Source organism: Pristis pectinata, chromosome 9, assembly GCF_009764475.1.
Source record: "Pristis pectinata isolate sPriPec2 chromosome 9, sPriPec2.1.pri, whole genome shotgun sequence".
NCBI classification, from domain to species: domain Eukaryota; kingdom Metazoa; phylum Chordata; class Chondrichthyes; order Rhinopristiformes; family Pristidae; genus Pristis; species Pristis pectinata.
In genome coordinates, this window is record NC_067413.1 from 71,756,934 (window position 1) to 71,771,079 (window position 14,146).

General features: G+C 38.6%; 1 protein-coding gene across 1 annotated transcript in view; it reads right to left on the reverse strand.

Annotated features, from left to right (window-relative positions):
* Nucleotides 1-1,935: 1,935 nt before the first annotated feature.
* The window catches only part of st18 (ST18 C2H2C-type zinc finger transcription factor), a 50,500-nt gene continuing 38,289 nt past the window's right edge, over nt 1,936-14,146 (reverse strand). Inside the window, exons 15-18 of the mRNA XM_052023049.1 lie at nt 13,307-13,398; nt 10,320-10,423; nt 9,781-9,924; nt 1,936-2,265 (exon numbers count right to left, since the gene is read on the reverse strand). Of these exons, the coding sequence (XP_051879009.1) occupies nt 2,125-2,265; nt 9,781-9,924; nt 10,320-10,423; nt 13,307-13,398 (481 nt within the window). The 3' untranslated portion in view covers nt 1,936-2,124. The remainder of the gene's footprint in view (nt 2,266-9,780; nt 9,925-10,319; nt 10,424-13,306; nt 13,399-14,146) is intronic.

Below are 14,146 nucleotides of genomic sequence, written 5' to 3' on the forward strand. Positions count from 1 at the left end.
CATAGAGCTGATAATATTTAGTGATAGTAAATTTAATATCATTTATTGCAAAGGTGTTAAATTGGTATTGCCATTGTAAAAAATGATACTGTACTTGAGAGGCTATTTTTGAAGCATTTTCAGAACTTTCACTTAGTTCTGAGTTGTCACTGGTAAATAATGCTGAAAGAATCCTGTCAAAGTAACTGAAGTTCTACACTACTAAAAATATGGAATGACTTTGATCAGAACTAGGTTCTGCAGCTTATGTGATAACCTTCAAGTGATGCCCCAAATGACATTCACATTGAATATAAAGTAATACAGATTCAAATGAAACAACCCATAGAAAGAACATATGAGAGGATCCTGATCGACAGTGCATGAAACAAATCACAGGAGGAGCCCTTTGATTAATACATTTTAGAAAAAAAACATTCCACAGAACATATTCTAACTCACAAAGAACAAACATTTTACCTAGCACCACTGAATGTTTAAAATTTGTTTTACAGACTGTGTTTCATCAACTGAAATAAATCTGCAAAATTAACAGACAAGTATTTCCAGTCACTTTTAACCGTCAACTGCTGTCCCAAGCACAAATACATGTGCACACTTAGACCCATTCAAGCATTTGCAGGCATAAGAACATATGCATGCATAGATGTGCATGTGATACATATGGGCGCGTACACACGCCATTCACACACAAAGGCAGTTTGTAGCGAATTTATGATCTAATATAGTGTACAAGAAATTTGAGATTTTACAGTTTAAAAAAATCCATAAAAACATTTTCGTACAAGTGATTTTTGAGATTCCTCTAGTCCATAGCTTCTCTGTTACTATACAGTGGTCCCTGATATACAGCCTGTATCTGTCATGAACTGTTGCCAGGATGAGCATTTTTGTAAAATAGATGTACCAAATTTATGTCACCACAAGAGGACAGTGTTTTACATTACACTTTCCTTTTGCATGATTCTTAAAATTGATTGCTTTGTTGGTCATAAAAAATGCAATATAAAAAGTAAAGAATATATATATCTAGCAAAACACAGTAATAAGAAAATAAATTTATCAGAACACAAGTGACCAAAACAAAAAAAAATCTTTTTTGGAATTCAGAAAAAAAACATAAATAATTTCTGTTTGTTATTTGCATTTAGAGCCCAAAGGGAAATGTCTCTTATTAAAAAAATGTTTATTTCTCTTGTTCTATAGTCCAGATAAGCAGAATAATTTTATAAATTTCTCCCAGAAAACTATTTCATTAAATAACATTGTTTGCATAATTAAAACTAACAAAAAATTAAATTAAAAAGAATAAATAATAATGTATTATAAAAATAACACAATCACTCACTTTTTACAACAAATTATATAAAAAAATGAAAACTGGTGCAAAAGGAAAGTATCTTAAGTAAGTGCAGTGTTTTCAATGCTGTCATCCCTTCCAATTTTTGTTTAAAAAGTCAATGTCCTATCATAGACCTACATGAACTGGACATGAAAACTATTAAAAATTAGCACTACACAACATTCTTCATTACTTATTGCACATGGTGCATGTGGTTGAAGATATTTTAAATAAGCAGCCCTGAAATCATGCAATTGGATCTTAAAATATTTACATTTAACCTGTTTGCAATTTGTCCCTCTGCCATTTTAGCAGGGGTGTAAAACCATTTATCTAAATAGGTTATCATCTCTGCTGAAGTTGCAGAGAAGGCCATTTTAGGTGAACATGTTATGCTTCAAATGCCAACACTACATAATTCCAAGGCTGTATCTTTTTGTAAGTAACATGACAGTTGTACTTCCAAAATCTGCTTCTAAGTTGATTTCATGTCGGACTGTAACTCTGCAAAATCATCTCAGAGTATTGACAAACAGCAATGTTTTATGATGCTTCAATACATGTTACTTCGTTTTTGTTTAAGATAACTTCAAGTTACAGCCCATTAGGATTATTATTTTGTCTTGCAATGTGGCTGTTGTAAATATGGAGTTTGCATTTTCTAAGACATGCCACTATTACATGTGCGACAAACACCTTGAAGCTGAAGTGTACTGCCTATAAGTAAAAAAAAGTCATTAGCATTTACAAAAGCAGCACCAGGAAACTGGCACGGACATGTTTCACACCTGGATACCCTTTACTGCTTGTTTTATGCTTTCCAGAAGGGCTTTGCTTTCAGGGGTGTAATTCCTCTCCAGGCTGCTATACATGTCAGTCAGAGTGTTCACGTACAAATCAAAATTCTGTTCGCTGATTGGCTCCTAAGTGAAAAATTCACGTTTAACACAATGAATGTACAATACAGTTTAAGTTCAATGTAAAAAGTCAAGATTTTTCACAATATAAAGCAACATTTGGATGAGCATTTGATTGTGGCTTGGATGAATAAGGATGTCTCACTTTACCTGGAGTTATAGAAACTGAGTATAAAAGTAGATTACACACTTAGCCAGAACATCTGGCCTACGATGTGACTCATTTGGCACTAACGACTACAATTCATCACCCACTGAACACTGCTCAGCAAACCCATAGCGACCCTGCTGAACTCCCAACATCATTCAGCAATCTGGAGCAACAGACAAGATGCTGGAGGAACTCACGGGGTCAGGCAGCATCTGTGGAGGGAATTGGACAATCGATGTTTTGGGTCGAGACCCTTCATATGAACTGAAAGATAGAGGGGAGATAGCCAGTATAAAAAGGTGAAGGGAAGAGCTGGCAAGCTATAGGTCGATCCAGGTGTGGAGGGCAGATAGGCAGATGGAGAAGGGGAGAGTGGAAGTAGTAACAGAAGCTGAGAGGTGAAGGCAACAAAAAACATTGAACAATGCAGTACAGGAACAGGCCTTTCGGCCCACAATGTTGTGCGAACTAATTAAGGTAATGATGCCTAATTAAACTAATCCCTTCTGCCTGCACATGGTTCATATCCCTCCATTCTCTGCATATTTATGTGCCTATCTAAGAGCCTCTTAAACACCTCAATCATATTTGCCTCCACCACCACCCCTGACAGTGCATTCCAGGCACCCACCACTCTGTGCAAAAACACATGCCCTGCACATCTCCTTTGAACTTTCCCCCTCTACCCTTAAATGCATGCTAATGCTAGACATTTTGACCCAGGGAAAAAGATACTGGCTGTCTGCTTTATGTATGCCCCTCATGATTTTATAAATTTCTATCAGGTCTCCCCTCTGCCTCCACCACTCCAGAGAAAGCAATCCTTGTTTGTCCAACCTCTCCTTATAGCAAATGCATTCTAATCCAGGCAGCATCCCAGTAAACCTCTTCAGCGCCCTCTCCAAAGCCTCCACATCCTTTCTATAATGGGACGACCAGAATTGAATGCAATACTCCAGATGCAGCCCAACCAGAGTCCTATAATGCGACAACATAACTTCCTGACTCTTGAAATCAATGCCTTGACTAATAAAGGCAAGCATGCCAAACACCTTCTTTACCACCTTATCAACTTGTGCAGCCACTTTCAGGGAGCTATGGACTTGGACCCCAAGATCCTTCTGTACATCAAAAGCTGCAGATGATGGAATCTGCAAAACAACAGATTTCATGTCATATGTCAGTGATAATAAATCTGATTCTGATTCTGATTCTGATCAGAGATGAAGGTGGAGCATGGAATCAAATCAGGGAGGTAGGGAGGGCAGATGGGACCAATGGGGAGCCAGGGGAATCGGTGGAAGGAGTGTGTGGGTCATGAGCAGATGGAGTGGGTGAAAGAGGGGTGGATGAGGTGACCGCTTTGCCGAGCACTTGCACTCTGTCCAAACTGGCCTTTCGGAACTCCTGGTTGCTAGTCATTGTAATTCCCCTCCCCATTCCCACACTGACATGTCTGTCCTCGGCCTCCTCCACTGCCAGGGCGAGGCTAAATGCAAACTGGAGGAACAGCACCTCCTATTCTGCCTGGGTAGTCTACAACCCAGTGGCATGAGCATTGAATTCTCCAATTTCAGGTAACCTGCTCCTCGTCTGTCTCTATTCTCTCTTCTCCTCATCAAGTTAGTTCCTCCCACACCCACCCCAGCTCCCCCATCACCCTTTTCTCCCCCTCCTCCACCCACTCCATCTGCCCAGCCTTCCACTGATTCTCCTCCCCCTCAGTTCCTATCTGCCCACCCCACTTCCCTGATTTGATTCCATGCTCCAGCTTCTTCTGCTATCAGCTTCCACCATCTACAGCTCTTTGTTGCCTCCCCCCATCATATCCCAGCCTCTGTCGCTGTTTCCACCCTTCCATCCTCCACCTGCCTATCACCCCCTCCTCACCTGGATCCACCTGTCACTCACCAGCTCTTGCCCCACCCTTTCCCTCCACCTTTTTATACTGGCTATCTCCCCTCTATCTTTCAGTTCAGATGAAGGGTCCAGAACCGAAACGTTGACCCTCCACAGATGCTGCCTGACCCACTGAGTTCCTCCAGCATCTTGTTTGTTGCTCCAGATTCCAGCGTCTGCAACTGTACATTCAGCAATTGAAGACTATGGGAATACAATTACCTCACTGTGGGCTCTACCATTGTAGACCAATTTATAACCTAATGAATCTTAATTAGAAGACTGCTACTCTATTGAACTCAATAGCTTATTTTGACCATATCCTAATGCCTCAAGTGTAACCAAATCCTTTTTTGTTGAGATATGAATACAGTTTTGTTTCAGCATATTTTTCAACAGTGGTTTCTTTTTGATGATAACATTAATCTATTTGATTTTTCATGGGAATCGACGATCTTATTCTTTTTGCCCAGGCACTATTATATACTGTATGTGTACGTCATTGTTCAATCTGCAGGTTTGCAGTCTCTAAAAACATTATTGCACAATTAGTCCAACAAACAAAAGCAAAGCCAATTCGTTGGCGAGGTCAGGCAGAGAACAAACATATCCTACCAGGCAGTAAAACCACACTTCAGCCTTGGGACGAGGTGGTGAGGCAAACTTTGGAGCACTATGACTTTTATTAATGTGAGAAGTGGTTGTTTACTAAGGGCTGTGTTGCAAGTGGGGATAGAGAGACCTGGGACAAAGATATGTACCCACCCTGCCATCATTTCATCCAGAATTATCAGTTCATCAGCTGTATGTATCTCAGATCATTGATAAGGCTGAAAATAAGCTTTAAAATGACCCCTTCTTAGTTGAATAAGTCAGTATGCATGTTGTTTTTTTCAAATTCTGCAGCAACTATCACTGTTTTACACATAATTACCAAGCATCTGAAGCTGTAGCTGCTCCTGTGCAATCTTTCCCCCTCCCCACCCCTCGACTGGGTCAGAGGCCCCATTCATTCTTGGAATCTCACTTAACTAGAAGGCTCCCAACTCTGATTCTCCATCATCTGCCTGACTCTCACTCCTTCCCTGATCACCAGTCCGAGCAACTCTCATGATCCCACCTCTGAATCTCCTGGCCCTCTTCAGTCAGGGATCATGGGGAAGAGAGGTCCAGAGGTTACATTTTGGTCAGATTAAAGAATCAGGGGTTGGAGCAGCCTCATGGGGTGATAGAGGAGTTGGGGTTGGGGAAGATCTGGGTATGTATCTGGCGTCAGGGAAGGAGATCAGTGAATTGAGTGAATGGAACAGGGGTGTTGGGTACCTGAATTGGAGCAGGCAGGTAAGTGAACTTAGCTGAGGGTATTCCTGTTACTCAGAACATTGTTATCCATGTACCATGTTACCATTGTTACCATCCTGTTCAATGGTCTAAAGGAACATTATATGTGGAATTATGCCATTCTCTATACATCTGATATGACACAAACATAATTCATGAGCAAACCAGCTTGTTTCAACTTTCAGAATGGTACAATTTGACCTGAAAAATCAATGCAATTATACTCCATTCTGGAATTGACGGATTTTGACCAATAAAGCACTGAAAACAAAAAGCCAAGCATACAAATTCCAATGTGTTTTGCAAGTGGTACATGGAGTTGACAGAAATGTGTTAACATATGCAGGTGACAAAATATAAAACAGGTTTAAATATTGAGATAAACAGTTACTGACATTTTGGACTCTTACCAAGCATTAACAAATAGCACTTGTGCTCCATTGACTGGAACCCACCCTTCTACTTTTCAAGAAGAGGTTATGAAAAAAATATAAAGATTGCCCATGCATTCTTGCTGCAAAATCAAAGTTTGTGTCCATTTGTGATTTTTGCCACATCTAACTGACAAAAGAAGTCTCCTCCTGAAATGACCTCCATCGAATATTAACAGTGGACATTTTTTGCTATTGTGAGGGCAAATTAATTGGACATTTGCATTGATCCCTACATTTCACTCTATTATTATGCTATTATTTAGGGACCAATAAAAAGATGTCTGTTTTTGCCCTATCTGCAGCCTTTGATGTGGTTGACCACTGCTCCCTCATCTTATCCCCTGGACTTGACTATACCACTTAAGGGTAACTACCCATTTTACTCCCCTCTATAAAGTTATGCACAAAGAAATATTCGCTCTCTATCCGCCAATCCAAATTCACACGAAATATCATTCGTCCATCATCTTGTGCTTGATTTTTCTTGACTGGCATAACAACATTTTCTACAAAGTATGTAAGACAATGCCTTAGCCAGCTCCTCCCTAAATTAAAATGCACTTGAAAGTGGATATTCAGTGAGTGACCATCCTCCCGCACACAGCACTGACCATTGCATTAGCCCAGAACAGTTGCCCTTGTGGGAATGTGGTTCAGAACCAGCTACAACCCTCACAGCAAAGGCTTTCCATAATGCAGGGAACAGCTGAAGAAGGAGGTGGGATAAAGTGCCAGGAAAAGCCTAACCCACTAAATTGCTGGAAGAAACTTTGACAGTCAACTAAACCCCCAACTTAGGTACTGTCAAATTTATCAAATGCTTAGAAATGCTTTGAAATTTTTTGAATATCTTAGACTTTCAAAACATTCAGGAACATATAAAAAGTATTTTGTATAAAAACTTGTAAAATAAATCACTTTATACAATACTGGATAATTCTAAAACATTTAACTCACACATAAACATTTAAAAGCAGTTATAAACAGTTAAATATGTTCGAAACAACTAAAAATAATTAAAGTTACCTAATATTTACCTTTGCCTCTGGGAGTCATTCCTTTCCATTGAATTTCCATTGAATTGAATAGTAGAGCACTACTGTGTAAGGTCTAGCCTAGTGCAAGATGTTGGATTCCCCACCATATGTATTGGGAATTGCTTCAACTCCTTACTCCCACACTGAATTCCATGGAAGTCCAGTATCAGAGTGTACTCAGAAAAAAAACAATGAGGCTAAACAGTTGGATCTGTATTCCTTGGAACTTAGAAGAACTATGGGAGATCTTATTCAAACATTTCAGATCCTAAGGGGGCTTGATAGAGTAGATGTTGAGATGTTTTCACTAGTGGAGGAGTCACAAACAAGGGGATGTAGCTACAAAATAAGGGGCTGAATATTTAAAACTGATGTGCATAGAAATTCTTTTCTCAGAAAGGAGTGAATTTCTGGAATTCTTTGCCTCCGAAGGTGGGGGAGGCCAGAATATTGGATATATTTAAAGTGGAAAAAGATAAATATTTGATAGGTTGAGGAACTGGGGGTTATGGGGAACTGGCACAGAAGAAAAGTTGAGGCCAGCATAAATCAACTATGATCATATTGAATAGCAGGACAAGACTGAGGGAACTGGTGACCTCTCCTGCTCCTATTTTCTTGCGTTGTTTTCTTGTGTTCTTGAGCGGCTGACTGCAATTTTGGGGTATCCTCATTCACATTGAAATCCTAAAGTTGACTACGGTTACTTAAGGCAATGTCAGCCTTTAAAAAGATAAATGCCAACAGTTTCCTGGAAAACATGGATCATCTACCTTTGTAGCAATATTACCAGTGGTGTAAAATGGCAGCCCATACATACCAGTCACTGTCAAAAGTTAAAATAAGCCTTATGGTTCATGTCTCTTTAAACAATCAAAAATGATGCATAAAATAACTAACGTTGAACCATGCTTATATATTTTAACACAATTATGAGAGATATTGTAAGTATGCTTTAATAAAATATTATCAACCCCTATCAAATAGGCTTTTTTATTGCTTTGTAAAGTGATCTTTAAAGCTAATTTAGTTATTAATTTATTTTCAGTTGGTTACCTGTATTTAGAACTGATAATAAAACATCATGCAAACCCTACTTCCACAGTTTATCTGTTTTGAATTGGCTGCATTAATGCAATATGATCCTATACATAATTTGCAACTTTTGGTTTGTCAATTGGTTGATTACTAGTCACGTTGCTTCCATAACCAGCCAATATTATGACCTGGATTTTGTGGTTACAATAATGGCAGACTTTGCAACTGGCTGCAACTTTGGGAGCATTGTTTTACACAGAAATCCTAAAAAATGCTTCAATGTCTCACAGTTTCTTCACAGGCTATAGAGTTTTGCAGCTTTCTCCAAAGTAATCAAGGTAAATCATTAATTTGACAAAAAAAAAGCTTTTTAAAGCTATCCTTATGGTAAAATACCTTGAAAGTGCAATAAATTTGTTTCATAAAGTGCACATAAACTTTTAATAGCATACTTCATCATAATTACTACTTAGCAACTCTCCAGCACTATAAAACTAATCTCAGATGAACATTTCAAAATATAATGTATCTTAACATAATATTTATTTCCTTAAAAAAAACTTTTCTCATGATATTTCAGCTTCTACCTACATCTTTTGCATAAATTGCAATCTTTATTTTGTGCTTTCTAAAACTTTTTGAAATATGGCTAAATTGTTGTTTCCTTCCTGTCCCATTCAATGAGTCAGGCTGCTCAGCCTGATTTATGGCAGAAATGTCCCAGAGACCTCTTGAACTGAAGCCTGAACCAACATCAGAAAAGGGGAAGTCTGCCCTTTTTATATATAGATTGCTAAATCTTTGTGGCAGTTCTTTTAATGCTAGTGCCTACATTGCTGCTGACCATATAAAATGTGAGAAAAGAAATGTAACAACCTTTTTAAAGAGAAGGAAGTTCACCGCAAATGTTATGCCACACAATTTTGTTCTGTTCTGTATAGTCTTCAAACCCGGCATAATATTCACTAATTGAAATTGCTGGGGCTTGTGGAAACCCCTACTTAACAGTGTATCCATATTTTTGTGTCTTTGATGGTTAAGTATTGTGGGGATGGTGGTGGAGTGCAGTGGGGGAGGGGTGGTGGGTAGAATGGTGAAGTAAATATTTCTATTCTCATGATTTTAGTAGGGATACCAGTAAAGTCTAAAGTGACATTCACTTCCCACTAGGACAATAGTGATTCTCAGAAGGAATTCCACCAAAACGTGTGAATGTGCCTTAAGGGCACATTGCCTTTGTGTTTCATTCATTAGTGGTCCCAGATATGGCTTTTCATTCCCAGTTTCCTACATAATAGAAATTCTGGATGTCATTAAAGCCTCAAAGTAAAGTAGCAACATTATGTAACATTGTTGTTTAATTCTGATCTATCAGTACCATCTGACAAGTAAGTATAGGAGAGATCTATCATTTATTTTAATTTTACTTGTGTACTTTTTAAAATCACTACAGGGAAATGTGAATGGGGGATGTATATTCTTAAATGTCTGAAATGCCCCAAAGACATCACAAAGTGTATCTGTTAGAAAATTGATTTAAGGGGTCAGAAATACTCACATATTCATAATAATTTTGCTGTTCAGAAATGTTTTAGTTTCAGTTAGTTACTTGATAGCTTACCATTTGTGGGAGTTGGATGTCAGCGAGGCTGTTAATAAGGGCCTGACTCAGACCAGCTAATTCCTTTAACAAACTCTCATTGTGCTGCTCAATTAGTTTATTCTCCTCCTCAATTGTTTTCAAATTGCTCTCCATGGAAGTAATCTAAAAATTTAGAAATAATTTTTCTTTAATTACATAATGGGCGCTTTACAAATTTCACAGAAATACAGCTTTGATTTATTATTGACAATGTAGCACTAAGAATTTTGCAGTTCTTAATCTACAGAACTAGGATGTACGCCATGTTGAGTATGTTAATGTGAGTTTCAGCTAAATCACAAAGCTGTATTATTTAGTCAACACTGTGGAAAAATAATTGGAAAAATAAAAACTCAGCCATTAAAAGAAGGGAACCAATGTCAAAACACTGTATAAGGTGGCTGAAAAATGTAGTCAAGTATAGCACATCCATGTCTTCAGATGAGCCACTTCCATAGTTCCTGCAAAATGCAAAAAATGGCTTATTGTGTTTAGCTCATGTACTGGCTGATGTTTACCTGTGTCTGAAGTTTTATCATATCTGCTTCCATTTTTAAATTTGATTCATTCAGCTCCTTAATCTCATCATCCAAATGACTGATTTCCTCATTGTTTTCAGCTCCTACAGAAAATAAAGGCAGGGCATTTATTCATGTGGTGTGTACCTGTAGGTGGCGTACAATTTCTATGGAAAATATTGTTTAGAAATTCATCTTTGGTCAGTTACATTAAGCACATTATATAAAGCTACAGCTGTGCGACTTCCTCTGCTTCTGAATGCACAGTCATTACCATATAATGTTTATATGATGAGTACTACCGACCAAGGATGAATTGTTATTTGTAAGGCAACTTGTAGATTTTTTTAGGCACTGCACCTTGAGTGTGGAAATCACTGAAATTTGCATGGTGGTGAGAAGGTCCCTTTATCTGCATGTGTATCCCACCACGTGAAGAAATTCTCCCCTGCGATTAAGCTGCTCACATTTTGACTTAATGCAAGACATACACATACACAATTTATGACCCCACCTCATTATTTATGATTTTCAAATCCAAACAATGAAAACTGCATAGTTTATTGCCTTGACGGGACACAATTTTGTGAATGGCCAGCTCCAGCTGAATCTAGCAAATAATGATTAAAACCAGGCTGCACTGCAAGGCACTTTCTGAGTGATCCAGGCAGTAAAAACACTGCTTAAGAATAGCAACTGTCTGCTCAGTGACATGGTGAAAGGCAGTGTGACTCTTGTTTTATCAATGTTGGCCTCTTGAGTGACAGCTTCAGATTGTTTTGAGGAACCAGTATTGAGTGACCTGTCCTCAATGCTGGCTTGTTGGCTGAGAAAGAAATGACAGAATGGACTGTCCCTTTATGACAATTGCCATTAGTGTTCCCCAGGTTTTGGGGGTTGATCATCATTACCTTCTGCCCATGATCGGAGACAAGCTAAACACTGAGGGAGCCATATCTTGTTCAGTTTCTGAACATCTCAAGATTCCTGAGGGGATTTAGTTGAGGTCAATAATTCCTTGTTCATGGGAATCCTGCTGTCCTGGAAAATCCCTTGCCCACTCTGCTGCTTTCTGCTTGATTAAGGAGCCTTCATAACCTCCGTTATGCACGGTGGACTGCAATCTGGGTGATGCAACTTATATCTTCAGCACCAGCCTGGAAAGAACTGGATGCACAAAGATTTACTACAACTCTTACTTACTTAGGATTCCACCAACAAGAGAGCACTAGCCTACTATATAGCTGAAGGTGTGGTTACAGATCTCCCTTGTGGACCACTGGGGAAGAAGTGTCTCCTCAACTATCGCTCCTCTGTCTCTGATATGGAGAAAATGCTCCCAGAAAACCTGTTGTGTTGAGGTCTCCTTCTCTCCCTTATTTTCTTTCTCCTTCTTTTGGTGTGCCACTCTGCTCCACGGCTCCTTTCCTCCTCCACTCCTTCATTCTGCAGGTCCAGAGCTATAGGCACCAAATTCCTCTCTTTTGATGGGGCAGGTGTAGACTCAAGGAAAACTTTACATTGTTCACAGCATTCCCTTACTACTACTGAATCTTCAAAGTTTCTAACAATGGAAGTGAACTACCAACCCTTCTCAGCACACACAACTGCACAAGTCAATGAAGGTCCTCTTTAAAAAGCACAATCAGGTTGGCAGTCATGAAGCAAAGATGTCATGAAGTGCTTATTCTGCATACATTCAACCTGTTCAACCACTTCATGTGCCACAGCACAAACCAATTTGCTGGATGGTGCGATTTACACTTGCACTAGTTTCAATTAAGGGACATGTAACTTTTTTTAGACAGAGTCATTGACGTCAATACGAACATGATTGTGGAATTCACAATTTGGAGGAAATTTGAAAACCATGAGACAAAGCAAAGAGCAAAGCAATGGAGCTCTGTTTCGACCTGCCTTCTTCTGTCAGAGACCACACTGATATCTAAGTCTGTTATTTCCCATCATTGCTCACAGGCAACCTCTGGTCTTTGGTGAGACTCTTAGTCTCAGTAATGAAGCACCTAAGTCAGGGAAGTACAAAATCCCAGCATTGGAATGCGTACCCCTCCTAAGTTACTGGCCTTAGGTTGAGGTGGTGTCCCATTTCTGACAGATGGGAGGCCTGAACATTTTTTTCTTGGATTTTGATTCCATTTCAAAAACTTCTGCTTTTTACTTTTTTTCTCTCTCTCAACAACTGCTTTAGAACTCAGCTTAGTGAACAAGGTTTTAGTTACCACCACATCAAATTGCTTTCCAATTACACTTCAATGAATTACTTTAAAGAGCTATATAAATGAATCTGTTGTTGCAATTATATATTCCCCTCATTATTACCCACCACTCTATTTAATTATGGGGGAAGAAAACAGCATACAGAATCAAGGATAGTGGAATGGCACAGCTCATAGAGCTGCTGCTTCATAGCTACAGTGATCTGAGTTCGATTCTGGCCTCTGCTGCTGTCTGTGTGGAGTTTGCATGTTATTTCTGTGACCATGTAGGCTTCCCCAGGTGCTCTAGTTACCTTCCACAACCCCAAAAATGTGCAGGTTGGTCAGTTAATTACTCCGAGTATGTGGTGAGGGTTAGAATCTGGGGCAGTTGATGGGAATGTGGGGGGAATAAAATGGGAACAGTGTAGGATTAGTGTAAATGGGTGCTTGATGTTTGGCATTGACTCAGTAGGTCAAAAGGGCATGTTTCCATGCTACATGACTGACATGACTGCAAGAAGAATTGAGACAAGAATTAAAAATCATTTTCAGGAAAACATATAAAAGTGCAGCAAAATTCAATAAGGAAAAACTTTCTAGAAAAGTTTCTGGAAGGACCCTCAGGAAGTTGAAGGGCAGAGATAATTTATTTATTAAAGTGTTAGATGGCACTAGGACCAACATAATCAATATGAAGAGGTAATTCAATTTAGTACAAACAAAATTATTTTAATTGGATTATTTTATGTCTTCTGATTGTGTTCTTACCGCTACTTGCCCTGAGCTTGATGGTCATCATTTCATCACCTGACAGTTTGCTTCTCTTCAGTGCAAGGGAAGCTCGGGGGCAACCCGACAAACTGGAAATATAAAAATATGATGAGAATGGTCATTTCTATCCATTCCAAGAAACAAATTCAGTTAAGAGCAGCTACTTAAGAAGGTGTGCAAATGTATGATGAATTGCTGAGTACTGTGCTGCAGACACATAAGTACCTTTGAAACAAGCAATGGTTTCAATTAAGGCACACATGCTTTTTATCAGAGGGTGTCAATGATGCCAACTACAAATCAATTTAGAGTCACTTAAAGCTAAATATCACCATTGGGATAAGCAAATAACAATTGGCTGAAGCATTTGTATGATATTCCATTTTCTGGTGCTTTGATGGAATAAAATAACTGACCTAAGAATACTGTAGAAACACATTCAAGATTCATCTGTTATTATCAGCAGCATTAATTTCTATTCTTTCATTATAGAATGATGAAAAAGTAAGAAACATGTATATTTTAGTTCATCTAAAATGGGCCATGTTTCTGGCTAACTTATTTAAGCAAACAGATTAATTATTAATTACAGAAAATTACAGAAGGATTTAGCATGAGAATACAATGTGTTCACAGGAAAACAATATCAGTCATAAAATATATCTCCTTTCAGATTTTAATAGTGTTCCTTTACCTCTTGTTATCACTCTCATCTTTCCATTTGATCTGTATTTTAACACATCTCTTAGATACTAAACAAATAAAATGCATTATTTACATGAATTTACTGTGGTCATTTGTAGCAATATTGCAAGTGACAATCAGTTTTTGAAAGTT